This window comes from Hevea brasiliensis, chromosome 15, assembly GCF_030052815.1.
Source record: "Hevea brasiliensis isolate MT/VB/25A 57/8 chromosome 15, ASM3005281v1, whole genome shotgun sequence".
Lineage (NCBI taxonomy): Eukaryota > Viridiplantae > Streptophyta > Magnoliopsida > Malpighiales > Euphorbiaceae > Hevea > Hevea brasiliensis.
Genome location: NC_079507.1, coordinates 65,538,827 through 65,554,735, shown reverse-complemented (window position 1 = coordinate 65,554,735; position 15,909 = coordinate 65,538,827). Strand labels below are relative to the sequence as shown.

Here is a 15,909-nt window from a genome sequence, read left to right as displayed (position 1 = left end):
TGAGTTTGATGGTCTATGGTTTTGATAACTATGATATGCCTTAGTATCACTATAAGATATTGAATTATATTTAGCATATTTGCTCCCGCTAGAGGGATGCTAGTAGTTTAATTATTGCAGTGATAGGAAAGGGCTGCTCGTAGAGAGGTGGAGCCGCCACTGTGAGGTTAACACGGTATGGATATGATTTTGATATCTATTTTGATAGCTCGGCATATCCTTCGATGTCAAGAGCTAATTATCAATAGTTTTACATATGTGAGAAACAATTAGAGATTAGGAAGAATTTAATTTGAGATTGATATGGAGCTTTTAGAATTTGCATGTTGAAATTTATTATCTACTTTATTCAGCTTGTTCTAAAAATTTTATTATTGAATTTATCTGTTTAACTTAATGGTTTTAGATGCTTTGACTAGCTAGACTCCATGGTCTTGTAAAGCAAGGGAAGAACGACTTTCAGTATGGATAAGGGTGTTACACCAAATGTTATGGGAAGTATGTGAAGTGCCCGGACGAATGCCCTGTAATTCTCCACATTGCAAACCCGAGTGCAAACGTGAGATAACTCTTCTTTCATTTCTGGTTATTTGGGATCATCACACTGAACAGTCTGAACTAATATAGTGAATTGTTTGATATTTTCAGGTCGCAAAGCAGATTGTAACACCCCAGGATCGGCATGCTATGACCCCCGTTTCATTGGTGGTGATGGTGTTGTTTTCTATTTCCACGGCAAAAGCAATGAGCATTTCAGCTTAGTATCAGATTCCAATCTCCATATTAATGGACGCTTCATTGGCCACAGGCCAGTAGGCAGAACCCGGGACTTCACTTGGATTCAAGCCCTGGGCTTCCTTTTCAACTCTTACACCTTCTCGCTTGAGGCTGCAAAGGCAGCAACTTGGGTTAGTGAAGTTGACCATCTAAAATTCACCTATAATGGGCAAGATTTAGTTATTCCAGAAGGCTCCCTCTCCATCTGGTACTCCCAAGAGAAAGATGTTAAAGTAGAGAGAGTATCAAGTAAGAACAGTGTCATAGCCACCTTGAAGGATACTGCAGAGATTTTGGTCAATGTGGTGCCAGTGACTAAAGAAGATGACAGAGTCCATAACTACCAAGTCCCGGCTAATGACTGCTTTGTCCATTTGTAGGTGCAATTTAGGTTCTTTAACCTGTCCCCTAAGGTCGATGGAGTACTGGGCAGGACTTACAGGCCCGATTTTGAGAACCCAGCAAAGCCTGGTGTGGCAATGCCAGTTTTGGGGGGTGAAGATAAGTATAGAACCCCATCCCTTCTCTCTGCAGATTGCCAATCTTGCATCATCTCTCAAGGTGGCTCAGACCAAAAGACCTCACCGGTTATAGATTTTGGCACCCTAGACTGCACCCGCGGGGCGTCTGCAGGATATGGAATTGTTTGCAGGAAGTAAATGCCAAAAGAAATTAATCGTGGCTTACCAAGTACAAAATGATAGAAGCTAGCTTCAGTTAGCTTCTAGTTAAATAAGTAAGAGTGGCTGCCAATATATGTGGTTTAATTAATAAGTGTTGTTCACTTATTCCGGTTAAAAATGTAAAAGATGCTGTGTCTGTATTTTATGCATTGGAAAATTATATTGAACAGAATTCATAACCAAAATTGCTATAAAATTATTGTTTTTACTGTTCTTTTTTTAATATACATAAAGGGAATTTCCTACACTATGAGATAATAACCTCTTAGAATCCAGTTGCATGAGATTTCTTCAAACCAGAAGCAATGGAAAACATCTAAGAAGCAGCATTCACCAAATAATTAATAGATGGTGATGTCATTGATAGTAAGGTATCATCTTCCATTTCAAACTCATATGTCACAACGACATCAATTAGGGTCTCCCCTTCTCTAGTTGCAGTTAGCTGGGAAATTGTACTGTGGTAAGAAAAACCAAGATCCAGGCGGCCTCGTTCTATTATTTCCAGTGCAATTCAATGCAGTGACTGGTCAAGTCATCAAGTTCTGAAATCTTTTCCTTCTGGTAGGTCATTGTTTTGACATCTGAGTGATTTATTTCATTTCATGAAATTACATAATCAAATATTCATGTCAGCATAAGGTATGCTCAACAAGGAAAATGGACTCACCAAGGCCAAAGTTGAAGAGATAAACAGCAACGAGGCCACCATCACCTTCAACAACATCATGCATTGCATCCTTCACTAAATTTGGAGTCATATATTTCAATTTGGTGTCAAATTTGTTTGGAAATCAATAAAAGAATATCAATTTCAGTATATATACTCTCTCTCTCTCTCTAATTTAATTGATGATGAGATGTTTCACTTAATTTGGTGAATAAAATTTAATAATATGATTTATTGATTTTATATGAAATTTAGAGGTTCTATGTATATAGATCTAACGGAACTTATTTCTAATTTTTTATAATTAAAAAAATAGTCGGTAGTCAAAATTCTAGGTAGTAACATATTTATTAATACACAATATTAAGAATTTTGTAAATTTTTAAATTGTAGTCTTAATTTCTGATAATAGCTCAGAAAGCTTCTTAAATTTTATGCATATTTATATGATATATGCTATATATTATGTATATGGAGATGATTTATGTTGTAAAGTAATTGTGTTAATTATATTCGATAATTAAAAGTTTAAATCAATTTTATCAGATAAATTTCAACAATTGTCCCTGAACTTATATAGTTGTAATATTACAGTTCTTTAATTTTAAAATATAACATAAAATCCTCTAAACTTTTAAATTTTGCACAGTAAAATCTCTCAAACTTACAATTATTGATTTTTCAATTAGAAACTAATGTGAATAACTCCCGCATGGTGCTTAGTCAACATTTCTCTCTCCTCTCTTATGTAAAGTGTAAAATTATTCTCTTTACGCATGAAAAATTATTCAATCTATAGAGAGAATAAGGATCTAATTTACACGTGGCTTGAGAGAGAAAAGAAAAATATTGATTAAGCTCAATACTGGAACTGTCCAGATCAGCGTCTAACTGAAAAACAGATAATTGGAGGTTAGAGGGATTTTACTGTGCAAAACTTGAAAGTTGATGGGGTTTTATGTTACATTTTTAAGTTGATGGACTATATGTTACAACTAGATAAATTTAGGGACAGCTGTCAAAATTTATCTCAATTTTATCAAACAAAACATATATTGTGTGTTGTGCACCGCGGAAGCATGTAAACCGTAAAGAAATAAAGCAAACATACAAAATACCAATATTTATGTGGTTCATCCTCTCAATATAGGGTTACATCCATGGCATGTTATCTTTCACTATCAATAAATAATAAATCATCAATTACAAGCTTAAACTATATTACCCATAAGTCTAATTACACCCAAAAGATCCCACACTACATCAAACTGCTCATAGTAAATATATTAGTTAGTCTCTCTTAATCTCCTTTAGACATAACCTAATATATTTACTATTACAATACTACACTACAAATGGTATTTTCAACTATATGGGCAAGAGCCATCTCACCAATGGACAAGAATACATTCCTCATGTATTTTCTCCACCTTAGGCCGAAGTCTCTTTTCACTGCAATGGGCAAAAGCCTCTCATCTATCCTATTGAATAATATTTCTCCCACTCAAACTAAGAAAAGGCCTCTCCAAATCCTACTATGATTTTAAGTCATAATTCTAACACTTTGAACTAAAATTTTTAAAGTTGATAAGCTGAACTTGATATTTGATGTTTTGAATCCTCTTCCACCTCTTTGCAAACCCAAATATAATAATAATTCTTCAGAGTTTTGAAATTGCAAGTGACAACTTGAAAAATGCAATGGATGGGAAGAAATAAAGGAAAATTTAATGACTCATGTGGGAACATATAAGAAGGGAACATCAAGCAAAACTGTCAGAATAGAAGCAGCAAGCAGGTAATTAAGTACCCATGCATAAATATTGATGGTGGGTATATGATGTCCGGCCACATGGTCTAAGCATGATATCCGGCCCTTTATTCGCCATGTACAGCTGAAAATGCTTCGATGTCTTCCCTGTAGATGAATGGCAATTGCAAATACAGTACTTATTTCCAATTTATAATCACATAACAGGCTCCAAAGCATTGACCAAAATTAATAATCACATAATGTAATGGATCAGAATTCAGAAACTTCGATTCCTTTCTGCTGGGAGAGAAAGTAGAAGTATTAAGAAATCCCACTTGCGGAAGGACTTTCTATAAACAGAACAGGAGTTTGATAAGCAAGTGCATGTATAGTTAGGTTACTGGAAAAGAAAAGCTATGGTGGTCTCTAGCAGCAGCAGCAACAGGTTGTTCATCATTACTCTGCTTTTTGTTTCTGGTGCATCGGAAATATATGCAGCTACTGTAACTTGCCTCAGAGGCCCTTGTTATAGCCAGAAGCTAAGTTGTCCAGCTGAATGTCCACAGCTATATCCAACCAAGCCAAATGTAAAAGCTTGCTATATTAACTGTGCTTCACCAATATGCAAGCCTGAATGCAGAAGTAAGACTATTTCTCTTTAACTTAACGTAAATGAACTACTATTTCTCTATAACTTTGCGTAAATGAACTTCTTCATTTGATGTGTATAGTAACTCTATTGCTTACAAGTTTCTGTTTGGTGATTTATAGATCGAAAACCTAATTGTAATGCGCCTGGAGCAGCGTGCTTGGACCCTCGCTTCATTGGTGGAGATGGCATTGTCTTTTACTTCCATGGCAAGAGTAATGAGCATTTCAGCTTATTATCTGATCTCAACCTGCAAATCAATGCCCACTTCATTGGGCTCCGACCAGCAGGCAGAACCAGGGACTATACTTGGATTCAAGCCCTTGGAATCCTCTTTGATTCACACACTTTCTCTCTTGAGGCCACCAAAGCAGAAAAATGGGATGATGAAATTGATCATCTAAGATTCACCCACAACGGCAAAGAGCTAGTGATACCAGAAGACCATTTATCTTCATGGCAGTCCCCAGAAAGCAACATTAGAGTGGACAGAACTTCAAGCAAGAACAGTGTCCTAGTCACTCTCCCAGAGTTTGCAGAGATATCAGTCAATGTTGTGCCCGTAACTAAAGAAGATGATAGAATTCACAATTACCAGATACCTTCTGATGACTGTTTTGTTCACTTAGAGGTTCAATTCAAGTTTTATGGCTTATCCTCGAAGGTTGAAGGAGTTCTTGGAAGGACTTACCAGCCTGATTTCAAGAACCCTGCAAAGCCAGGAGTAGCAATGCCAGTTGTGGGAGGTGAAGACAAGTACAGGACAACTTCTCTGCTTTCTGCTGATTGTGCCTCGTGTATGTTCTCTTCTGCCGGATTTTTGGACCAAAAAGAGGAGATACTGGTGAAGGATTTTGGCACGCTAGATTGCACTAGTGGTTCCAGCGGTGGATATGGAATATTTTGCAGCAAATAAGAGCTATATATATGCTCAAAGAACATTGGAAGATTTCCCTTTTCAGAGAATAATTGAAGTTTGGCTGGTAGGTTGTGACCTGGCTTATGTGCTTCGACAAATAAATGACTAGATTGCTTAAATTTTGCACCCACGTCTCTTTTGCCATTTTTTTGTATCTTCTAAGTTCAGCAATTGCTGCTCAAAAAAAAAAAAAAAAAAGTTCAGCAATTGCGTAGAAAGTTGGCTTTTAACTATTTCCCTTTTTCTTCTTGTGTGGAATAGAGGACCCATTGCAATAATATAATTTTCTGGTCTGCAACTCAGATGGAATCCTAAGTTATTTGTAATGAAAAGAATGATTAGGGATGATTACTGCTCGAAATCTGAATCATTAAGGTTTTTGTTTTTAACCAAACCATTAACATTAATCAATGAGTTTTATCGCTTTACACCAGTTCAATTCCATAAGTTTTTCTATCTTTTAGAGAGTAAAATCTAGTTTAGATTATTAATATGGACTCCAATTCAATTGATTAAACATCTATTTTGTAAAGTAAACTCAAACATTCTTATACAACCACATGGTAAATTAAAAGAAAAAAAATGGACTCAAACATTGTAGTTAATTTTATTATAACTAAATTTATATAAAATAAAATTGTTCGAGATCATGAAAATAAAACATATAGTAATTCTAAATTTCTTTTAAATATTATTAATTTTTGAAAATAATTTTTTTATGAAATTTTAATTTTACATTGTAATATTAAATAAAATCTTCGTAATGATATATGTACAAAATAAAGTTTGAAATTAAAAATTATAATCTATAAATTATTATATCATAATAATAAAATAAATGGGATGCGGGAATGGGACAAAAGTCCTACATTACTAGCTTGGAAATAGGAGGGAGAAACAAATGCTTATAAAAACATGTATAATTTAAATCAATATTTTTATATTAAATGAGTTAATATGTTATTTAATACCATTTATTTAAATTTACTTATGAAATAAATTATATAATCTAGTGTTCAATTTAATAAATAAATTATATTAATACTGAGAATTTATGATTAGATTAATAATTATATTATATTTAAATTGATTTGAGTGTAATTGTGTGGCGTGAAAATAAGACACCTGACGACACATTACCGGCCGTAATCTCAGATGACCGTTCTGAGGATCTAGTTTGGTAATTAGTGAGAAGCCCACGTGATGTGATACTTAGCTTTATAATAAAGCACATCTAAAGATAAGCTTAAGATTTATGGCAATAGGCGATGGCACCATGAATCTATTGCCCATGTACATGAGAGAGGCAATGGTCGTTGAAGTAAAACAATCATCAACTGAGCAGCCAGGGTCAGGGGGTATTCATGAGATTGAACCAAAATTTTCCACTCCTCTGAAGGTTGCTTTCATTTTATGTGAACCATGGGATCGTAAGGATGAGGAAAAATTTGAAAAAAAAAAAAGAAAAAGAAAAAAAGAAAAAAAGAGAGTAATATTGCAGCATTTGCTAGGCCGGCTAGCTTGCAATGATATGTTACAAATTGGACGCTTGATTAGCACTGCAACACATCAGGAATATAAGCAGGTGATAGCTAGTTCACTTCATAGAGTTACCATCTACCATCTGAACAATTGCAGGATCAAGTCTAGTTAGTACGTAAGATCGAGGGAAGGAGGGCAAGGGAGAAGCTTACTTCCTGTTTTGTAGCTCACTCATTGGGCAAAAAGCATACTAGGAATAGAACAGACTACATCATCAACATAGAAAATCAATCAGGTCACTGAAAATAACTTATTTCTATTCTCATTCAGTAAACAGAAGATATAAACCCAATACATTGAATATTGGTAACTGTGTAAAAAATGGAATGGGTAGCAGAAACCCAGATGAATGTAAAACAAAGACAATGAGCGAATCTTATGGTGCCTTTCACGCAACTGCTGATGGATTAATTAGTTTCCATCATTGAACTATATTACAAACTAAATATACTATGGATGAAAAATTGAGGTAAAATAACAGAATAATGTAAATACGACATGACCTTAGTTTATTCCCTTGGCATTTTCTGAGAACTCTCTACACCAGGACCGGATGGCCAAACGGTCACTAGAATTTCTATTGACCACAAATGGTGGGAGTTTTTACTTTTCACCTTCCACGAGGATTTACTAGCTGGGAAAATACAGCGCTTGTTGCAGCATCTTCAGCATCATCATCTGTTCCAGAGTGCCCCCCGTCAATTATGCTTACACTGTTATCAAATGGTTCGAGTGGTGTCAACGGAATGCCTGGAATATGGTTTGTGCTATTATCTTCAGGTTCCATCAGTGCAGATGAGGTTTCCTCAAGCTGCAGAGCATATTCAAGATTCCATAAGACATCCCCCATCGATGGCCTATCAACTCCATGCTCAGCAAGGCACTTCTCAGCTGTCTCCCCAAACTTTTTGAGAGAAGCTGGATTCACCTTTCCCACCAGATTGGGGTCCATGATGTGGTCCAACATACCCTTCTTCTGCCAGGTCATTGCCCACTCTGCTATATTAACTTGCTCCCTTGGAAGAACTGGATTTAAAGCGGGTCTAGTACAGAGAACTTCCATTAGAACCACCCCAAATGAATATACATCGGATTTCTCTGTGAGCTGTTGCCTTCGGAAGTATTCAGGATCAAGGTAACCAAAGCTACCCTTAACAGCAGTACTCACATGGGTCTGATCAAGAGCTGGGCCAGTTTTTGAGAGGCCAAAATCAGCAACTTTGGCTACAAAATTCTCATCCAAGAGAATATTTGTTGTCTTGACATCACGATGGATAATGCTTTGAGCTGCACCTGTGTGAAGATAATGAAGCCCCCTTGCAGCACCAATACATATTTCAAGTCGTTGCTTCCATGATAATGGTGGTAGATCTGTTCCATACAGATGGCTCCTGAGAGGTCCATTAGCCATGTATTCATAAACAAGAATCATTTCTGACCTTTCGTCACAATAGCCAATAAGTGAGACAAGGTGGCGATGACGGAGCTTGGATAACATTTCAATCTCAGTTCGGAATTCAGCAAGACCTTGTTCTGATCTAGGGTTTCCTCTTTTCACAGCCACTTTGGTCCCATCTTCAAGTGTTCCCTTGTAGACCCTGCCAAAGCCACCAACCCCAAGCAGCAGGTTCTCATCAAACTTGTTGGTTGCATCAAGAATTTCTTGGAATGAGAAGAATCTACCAAGATTCGAGGAGGCCAATGAAATGAAGCTCGCTGTTCCACTCTTTTGAGAAGCTGTGGACACCTTTGTCATGGTCTGAGAATTTCCATACAAGGGCAAAGGCAGCCATGGATGGCCCTGGTGAGTGGTCTTCGACTTGCGGACCACCAAGCAACAGTAACAGAAAACACTAAGAGCAAATGCAGCTACAGCTCCAGCAACTGAACCAATTATGATTCCTATCTTACTTTTCTTTGAGAGTGATTCAGGAAGAAGGCTCTCAACAGAAGAAAGCCCATCCAAGCTTTTAGCTTCATTGCTAATCTTTATAATCTCCAAACCATTCATGGTTGCATTAGTGATGTCTGCTTCCATATCTGGACCAACGCTGACAGTCAAAGTATTGGATTCCAGAGAGGAATTGGAGACAAAGTCTCTGTAATAGGGTACATTCAGAGCATTGGTAAAGGACGATAGGTCAAAACTATCAAGGGCACTATTATCATTTATGTATAGATTGAATACAAGGTTATTCAGTGCTTTGCTAACAATATCACAGAAATGCACCCGAACGAAGTAAGAGAAGTTCCGATTGACAGAAAAGACCCAAGTTATGTTGAAGTTCATATTGGCAACATTTGCATTTCCCATGGCTTTAGCAGTGGCATAAACCCAATTTGGTGCCGTTTCAGGTGTGACGGAAGCTGGATAATTGATGAGTGCAGGGTTAGCTGTAACAGTCACAGCAGAGCTGTTCACATGGAGGTATTTGGCATCATTCTCCCAAGTTCTTCCAAGAGTATCATTTTGTGCTGTTATCAATGGACCCCCCATGTTTAACCGGTAAACAGTTTCAAAGGCAAGTTCAGAAAGACCACTGAAAGGGGCACGTGGATTTACAGAAAATGCCTGGTCAGGGAAGATTCCATCAGGGATAGAAACAACTTCAATTGCATTAACAAATGTGACCGAATTGTTTGAAGGAATGAAGGAAAGGGTCAAGCTATCAGATGTCACATTGACTGCATACTCCTTGAACAGATAAGAACCCTTGTAGTTCTTGAATGTGAAATTGTTCAAGAGCACAAAATCATCTGTGACTGCAGTAATTGATGCAGATGTCAAGTTTTGACCCGAGTTTGGAACAGGGTAAAAGTAGAGGCGGATCCAATGCCTTCCCTCTTGCTGAATTTGGAATTTGTAAGAAGCTACTTTAGAGAAGATTCGAGCAGATTGATAGATGGGAGATGGGAAACTAGAATTGGAGACAGCAACAACAGAGGTTACACTCTTTAATGTGAGGGAAGAATGCTGCAAATCAGGAACGAAAGTTCTACCTTGGAAGGTAACATTTTGGGAAGAACCACAAGCAATCAAGTAATTATCAGGAGGAGAGAATGTGGCAAATGATTTACTGTAACCAAAAAGGTCAAATAGAACAAAAGCAGAAACTATAGTTAACCAACTCAAAAGCTTCATCTTCAGCGTTTCCAGTATCCCAAATCCCTGAACTACCTGCAGACAAACGAAATAACAACTTCCCAAGTCTACAAACCAGAAACTATATAGACACTGTCTAGATCTTAAACGGCTAAACCCCGAAAACAACTAACAGTATCTATGTGCCATTCTGCCAGAATCTCAGAAAAAAGTTGATGAAACTTCAAAGCGTTTCACTAAGACCTCAAGAACCCAAATTCTAGAAACCCAGTTCCCCAATCACTCACGCCCAGGAACCCATATCTTCATAAATCCCAGATCTATCAAACAAAACTCCAACCAATTCTACCTCTACATAAAAGTGTATACAAGATACTGAAATCTGGAAAATGCAAAAAATAAAAATAAAAAGACAAATTTGCTGAAGAATACACCCTTACCTCAAAAGAAAGAGAAATGTATAGAACTTGGTAGAGAGAGTAAATTGGGTTGGAGTCAAAGATCAAAACCCAGTTGACATTGAATGAGTGCAGCCATGAAAACCCATCAAAGCAGATATCTTTTTAGTGGGGGAACTATGGCTATAACAACCCTTTCCAGGCTGGTGATTAGGCTGTCATTTACCAGTGCAAAAACAAAGGACCCCACAGGAGCAAGAAAAAGGACATGAAACTTCTTGCTTCACTCAAATCTATCACTAACCACTAATCCAATAACCAAAAAGAAAAACACCTGGCTGTTAATTCTTAAGGATGTGTTTGATTACGGGTTTGATTTTGATACTCAGGATCTTTATGCAAATATTGGAATTTTATAACAGAACATGCGATGAAAATGAATGTCCTTGAAAGTGAGTTTTTAATTAATTATTTATTTATTTATTTTAAGGCTCACATCCATTTGCAGATTTTTCTATTTATATATTTTTCTAGTTTAATTGATGTGAAATTAATATAAAGCTTGGAAGGGAAATGGTTGCTGATCTGGGACCAGCGATCTCTGGGACCCTCTTTTACGCGGCTTTGAGATTGTTAAGAGACAGCTTTGGCGGCGTTAAGTAACGGTTTTTGATCGGTGTTGGACCCTTTGTTGGTGCAATATTCAAATGTACCGCGTCCTACGTTGACGGTGGTTTGTCGGCGTCATTCGTTTTTTTCTTTTTATCGAAAATATAAATGCACATATCAGAGATCAACTACATGGATGAAAACCCAACTTCAACCATTAGAGAGATTATTTTGTAAATTGGAGCAATCGTTTCTTTTAATAAATGCTTTTCGATATATGGTCTTCTTCTTTCAATTCCTTTTGGTTTAAATTTTTATTTTTAAAAAAATATTATTTTTTAATTCTCTCATAAAATTTTAGTAATAGTAGCGGAGCAAGTTAGGAGCAAATTTCGCTCTCACTGTTCCTAATCCATAAGAGTCCAAAGTCAAGGTTGGAAGTTTCCCATCAAAAGAAAGGATGGGGCAGGTTAACCTGCTAAGACTTTCTTTTTATTTTTTTATTTTAATTTATTATTTTATAATATAAAATTATTTATTAAAATAAAATATAAATTAAAAATATAAAATTTTAAACAAAATTTCAGTAATATATTTATATTTTTGTTAAAATTTATAATATATAAATAAAAAATAAATACATGAAAATAAATTATTTTTTAATAAAAAAATAATAAAATATTATTATACGATGAGTTACGGAGCATTTTACACAATATCTGAATCGAGGCAAGTCTGATAATGTAACACCTCAAAAATTTTAAATTTATGAGTATTTTTGATATTTTAATTTTATTTAAATTTTAGAAATTTTTTTTAGATTTTTCGGATTTTAAAAATCGGATTCGATTTTCCGAAAATATAAACTTTGATAATTTTTAAAAATTAATTTAAAGACCACGTGGCAAAACTAAAAATATATTTGGAGTCTACGTATTTTTTTGAGTTTTATGAAATTTTTTTGGAATTTTTGGACCTCGTTTTCGGTCCCGAGGCAGAGTAAAAATTCAAAATTTTGTATTTCAAATCGAACCGGCCGAATCGAACCGGACCGGATCGGACCAGTTGAATCAGACCGGCTCCCTTCTCTTTTTCTTCCTCCCGCGCGCGTCGTTCCCTCTTCCTTTTCTCTCTCTTTTCTCTCTCCTCCCTCCCCTGCCGCCGACCAGCCACCTCCTCCTGCCACCCCAGCCGACCGGCACCGCCACCCAGCCTCCCCAGCCAGCCGGCCGCCGCCCCAAACGGCAGGAAAACGCGGGCGATCTCCCTCCCTCGCGCGCGCGACGTTTCGACTTCCCCGGCCAAGATCCGGCCGATCCGGCCACCAATTGGACCAGGTCTTGTGTCTAAAATCATCTACTCGGCGAGAGCTTTCCATAGACACCAAGAACGCCGAAATCCATCGAGCGGTTTGTCCAATTTTTGCTCGGGAAGTTTTTAGCCCATTTCGACTTTTGGGCTAGATTTCTCGAAAACCGTGAATCCCACGAGAAAACCGAGGGTACCAGCACGCTCCACTCGTCGAGAGCTTCGCGGCGACATAAATTTCAAATTTTTTCGACACCGTTTTTCAATGGGTCCCACGGAACTTCGCAGTGTTTTTCCGAGCATTTAATGAGCTTAGAAAATTTTGAAAAATTTATGTACTAACCCCCGTGTTATGGGCTTCATGTAAGTATCCTCGATTCGCAAAAATTCGACAGTTGACCAGGTTTGCGAAATTCCGGCCAGACAGACCCGTTACCGGAAAAGTCTCCGAATTGGACCGAGGTTTTGGCTAGCCCCCCATTGTCAGACGTCCCGAGCGCGTTTCCGAAGTCGGAATTGGCAAAGGTAAACCCGAACCTTACTTTTTCGTAATTTTCTAATGCTTAAATAGGATTAAAAATCCATAAAATATTCGTGGTAGCTTAGAAAATTATGATTCTTTTTGCAATAGCTTAGTAATATTGCTAAGGACCGCGGGGCAAAGTTTTAGAATTTTTAGAGCTTATTTGGGCAGTTTTTGCAAAAATGGTAAATTATAAGGACTAAATTGAAATTTTACATGTTGTGATGGATGATTGATTTGGTGGGCCTAGGAGGGGCTGTGTGATGTGATTGAGTTGTGGACATATGGATTGTGAATATAGAAGTGTGTTTTAAGCCCTTTTGCAGGTTGGGTAGGTCCTAGGTATAGGGGAGACTCTGCCGGATTTTCGGCACGACTTAGGACTATTGGTCTTTTTCTTTGTTTGTATTGAGTCAAATTTATTAAATGATTGTAATAAAATTGTCAGGTGAGCCGGGACAGCCTTCTTCCTCCGCCCAGCCGCCACAGTGATTGTCGTCAAGTCTATGAGTAAAATATTAATTTTAATTGTAATTTCGATATTATTATATGTTCAAACATGCCCATGCATCACTTATATGCATATATCTATGTAGATAAATTCTAGGCATGATTTATGTTGCATTCATAACTGTGAAAAGTGCCATGGATGTTGTTGTGGTAATTTGGAGCAGTGTGCGTGCGTTGGCGTGCGTGTGATGTGGTGTGGACTATGGATAGGACGGATAGACACAGTTTGAGATCTTCGCTGGGACCCGGTCCTTCGAGGTAGACACGGCTTGAGTTTTTCGCTGGGACCCCGATTTGGTTATTAAGTGGAAGTCCGAGCTGAGTTCTTCACTGGCACCAGGTTGGATTTAAGAGAGCTGTATAGGGGATCAGCTCCCATATATTATGATTGATGTTACAGAGTGTGTGAGTGCTCCAAATTACCTTTTTGATGTTATGATGTGAAAATATTGTTGATGTTGCATTTCACTCTACAGGGTGCATTAGTTTTAAATAGTTATAGAGATTATGGTTAAAATTGATATTTTACTCTCTAAGTCGAACGGTCACTCCTGTTCAATATTTTTCCAGGCCACAGGAGGATATTTTTGAGGTTAACCTGCTTCCTTTCCTCGCAGGTTGTTTATCAATATTTGTGTAATTTTATTAACTCCTAGAATTTCCGCATGTGTTAAAAGTATTTATTTGATTTTGGTCTGTAATATTATTATCATGTTGGACCTGTAAACATATAATGATATGTATGTTTGATGGACTGGATGAGGGAGCTGAACTCCCATATGTTTTTATGATGATATGAGTATGTAGAGGGTGAGCTGAGCTCCCCAATTGAGTATTTACTGTGTTTACAGGTCGGGTGAGTCAAAAACTCCCTGTTGGTAGGTCCATTTTATGGCCGGACTCTGTCCGGTTGATTTCTTGATGTTGGGCCCAAATGGGCCTTAGAGTTGGGTTAGTAAATAGTTAGGCTTATTACGGGCCTCGGGGGCTTTAGGCTGGCCCAGGTCCTAGTGCCGGTCCGGCCCATAGCTTGGGTCGTGACAGATAAAATTAATTTAGTGAATCTAAACAAATTTAGAATGGGTAAAAATAGGTTTCGAAAAAATAATCGAATTAGAAAACTTTTGCTATCCCTAAAGAACCTAGCTTAACTCCAACTCTCAAGCCTAAAATGTAAGGCTCAAGGCCTTCGCAAAAGAAACTCTAAAGCTACATAGGTGTTTGACTTGAAGCTTAACCCAGCAGAACAAAGAAGCAATAAAACGCACTACCGCCATCTCCACCTACTGCCATAGGGAGACGATAATCACTCTAAAAATGCAAGCTGGGAGCTTGACATGCAATGCTAAAACATTCAGCCTGAAACTAAGTAGAGCTCCTGAAAATTTTCATCAGCCCCTAGACACAACAGAGTTATTGAAACTAGTAACTGTCGAAAAAGAGTAAGGACACCATCTAGATATCGGATAATCGAGAAAAATATGGTAGAGTTTAGGCATCTCAATCTCCTTTAGACCAAGGACATGTGACCAAATTAAAAGGTATCAATCATCCTTTGGATTGCCAGCCAATTGGTGAAACCTCTTAAGTCAAGCCACAAAAGCATCAACATCAGATCACTCAAAAACCCTCACTATATAGTACTCAATTTGTAATCAAAATAAAAAGATAATAATGCACAACTCAAGTCGAAGGTGGGAAGGGAAGACGCACACTTCAACAAGAGAGGAATCGTCCCCTGCTCGGATGAGTAGGGAAAGGTCACAACTTAATTTCTGAAAGAACTTTACTCATTAACCAATAAAGAAAAAATAAGTTTCTCATTCTACTATTACAATTTTTGTCATGTATTGTTTCATGAAAACTCTTCACTCAACCATTATATAATTATTTTTTTTTCTTATGCTTAGTGGTGTAATTTCTTTTACTAATTATGATTTTTAATTGAAGCAAATATTTGAAAATTTTTTCTATTCCCTTTACATAAATTAAGTAGCAAAATGCCAAACTAGGATATAATTTCATGTATATTCTTAATTTAATTTAACTTTATTTATAATTGGAGTGCTTAGTAAAATATATAAAATTATTTGTCATGCCATTGAATCAATTAATAAACCAAAGATCGAGTGCACATACAATATCAAGTGTTGTGAAAATGTGTTATGAATTGCTAAGATATATAGGAGCAATCTCTCTCTATTTGCCATTGGGAAAGCTTTCTTGAACTGTGAATCAAGTCAACTTACCATTCAGAGACTCTTTTTCTTATATATATTTATAAGTTTCTACAATATTTTTAGTTTGCTAATAATTAATATTGAGTATTTCTAATCTGATAATATAAATATAAATATATATATATATATATAATTAAAAATAAAACAATAATAAAATACATACTTTCATTTTTTTTTTAAAAACTGCATACTTTATATTATTATCAGCATAATATGAAAAAACTT

At 36.7% G+C, this 15,909-nt stretch overlaps 2 protein-coding genes and 1 pseudogene across 2 annotated transcripts; 2 read left to right on the top strand and 1 right to left on the bottom strand.

The window, feature by feature from the left end:
* Nucleotides 1-519: 519 nt before the first annotated feature.
* On the top strand, nucleotides 520-1,632 carry LOC110643752 (uncharacterized; annotated as a pseudogene).
* A 2,667-nt stretch (nucleotides 1,633-4,299) lies between these two features.
* Nucleotides 4,300-5,583, top strand: LOC110643765 (uncharacterized). The gene is made up of 2 exons (XM_021796243.2): nucleotides 4,300-4,525; nucleotides 4,655-5,583. Exons 1-2 carry the CDS (start codon nucleotides 4,300-4,302, stop codon nucleotides 5,446-5,448), a joined length of 1,020 nt encoding a protein of 339 aa, XP_021651935.2. The 3' UTR covers nucleotides 5,449-5,583.
* Nucleotides 5,584-7,227: 1,644 nt separating this feature from the next.
* On the bottom strand, nucleotides 7,228-10,896 carry LOC110643742 (receptor-like protein kinase THESEUS 1). The gene has a single exon (XM_058135914.1). The coding sequence runs from the start codon at nucleotides 10,133-10,135 to the stop codon at nucleotides 7,604-7,606; it is 2,532 nt and encodes an 843-aa protein (XP_057991897.1). The 5' UTR covers nucleotides 10,136-10,896; the 3' UTR covers nucleotides 7,228-7,603.
* Nucleotides 10,897-15,909: the final 5,013 nt, after the last annotated feature.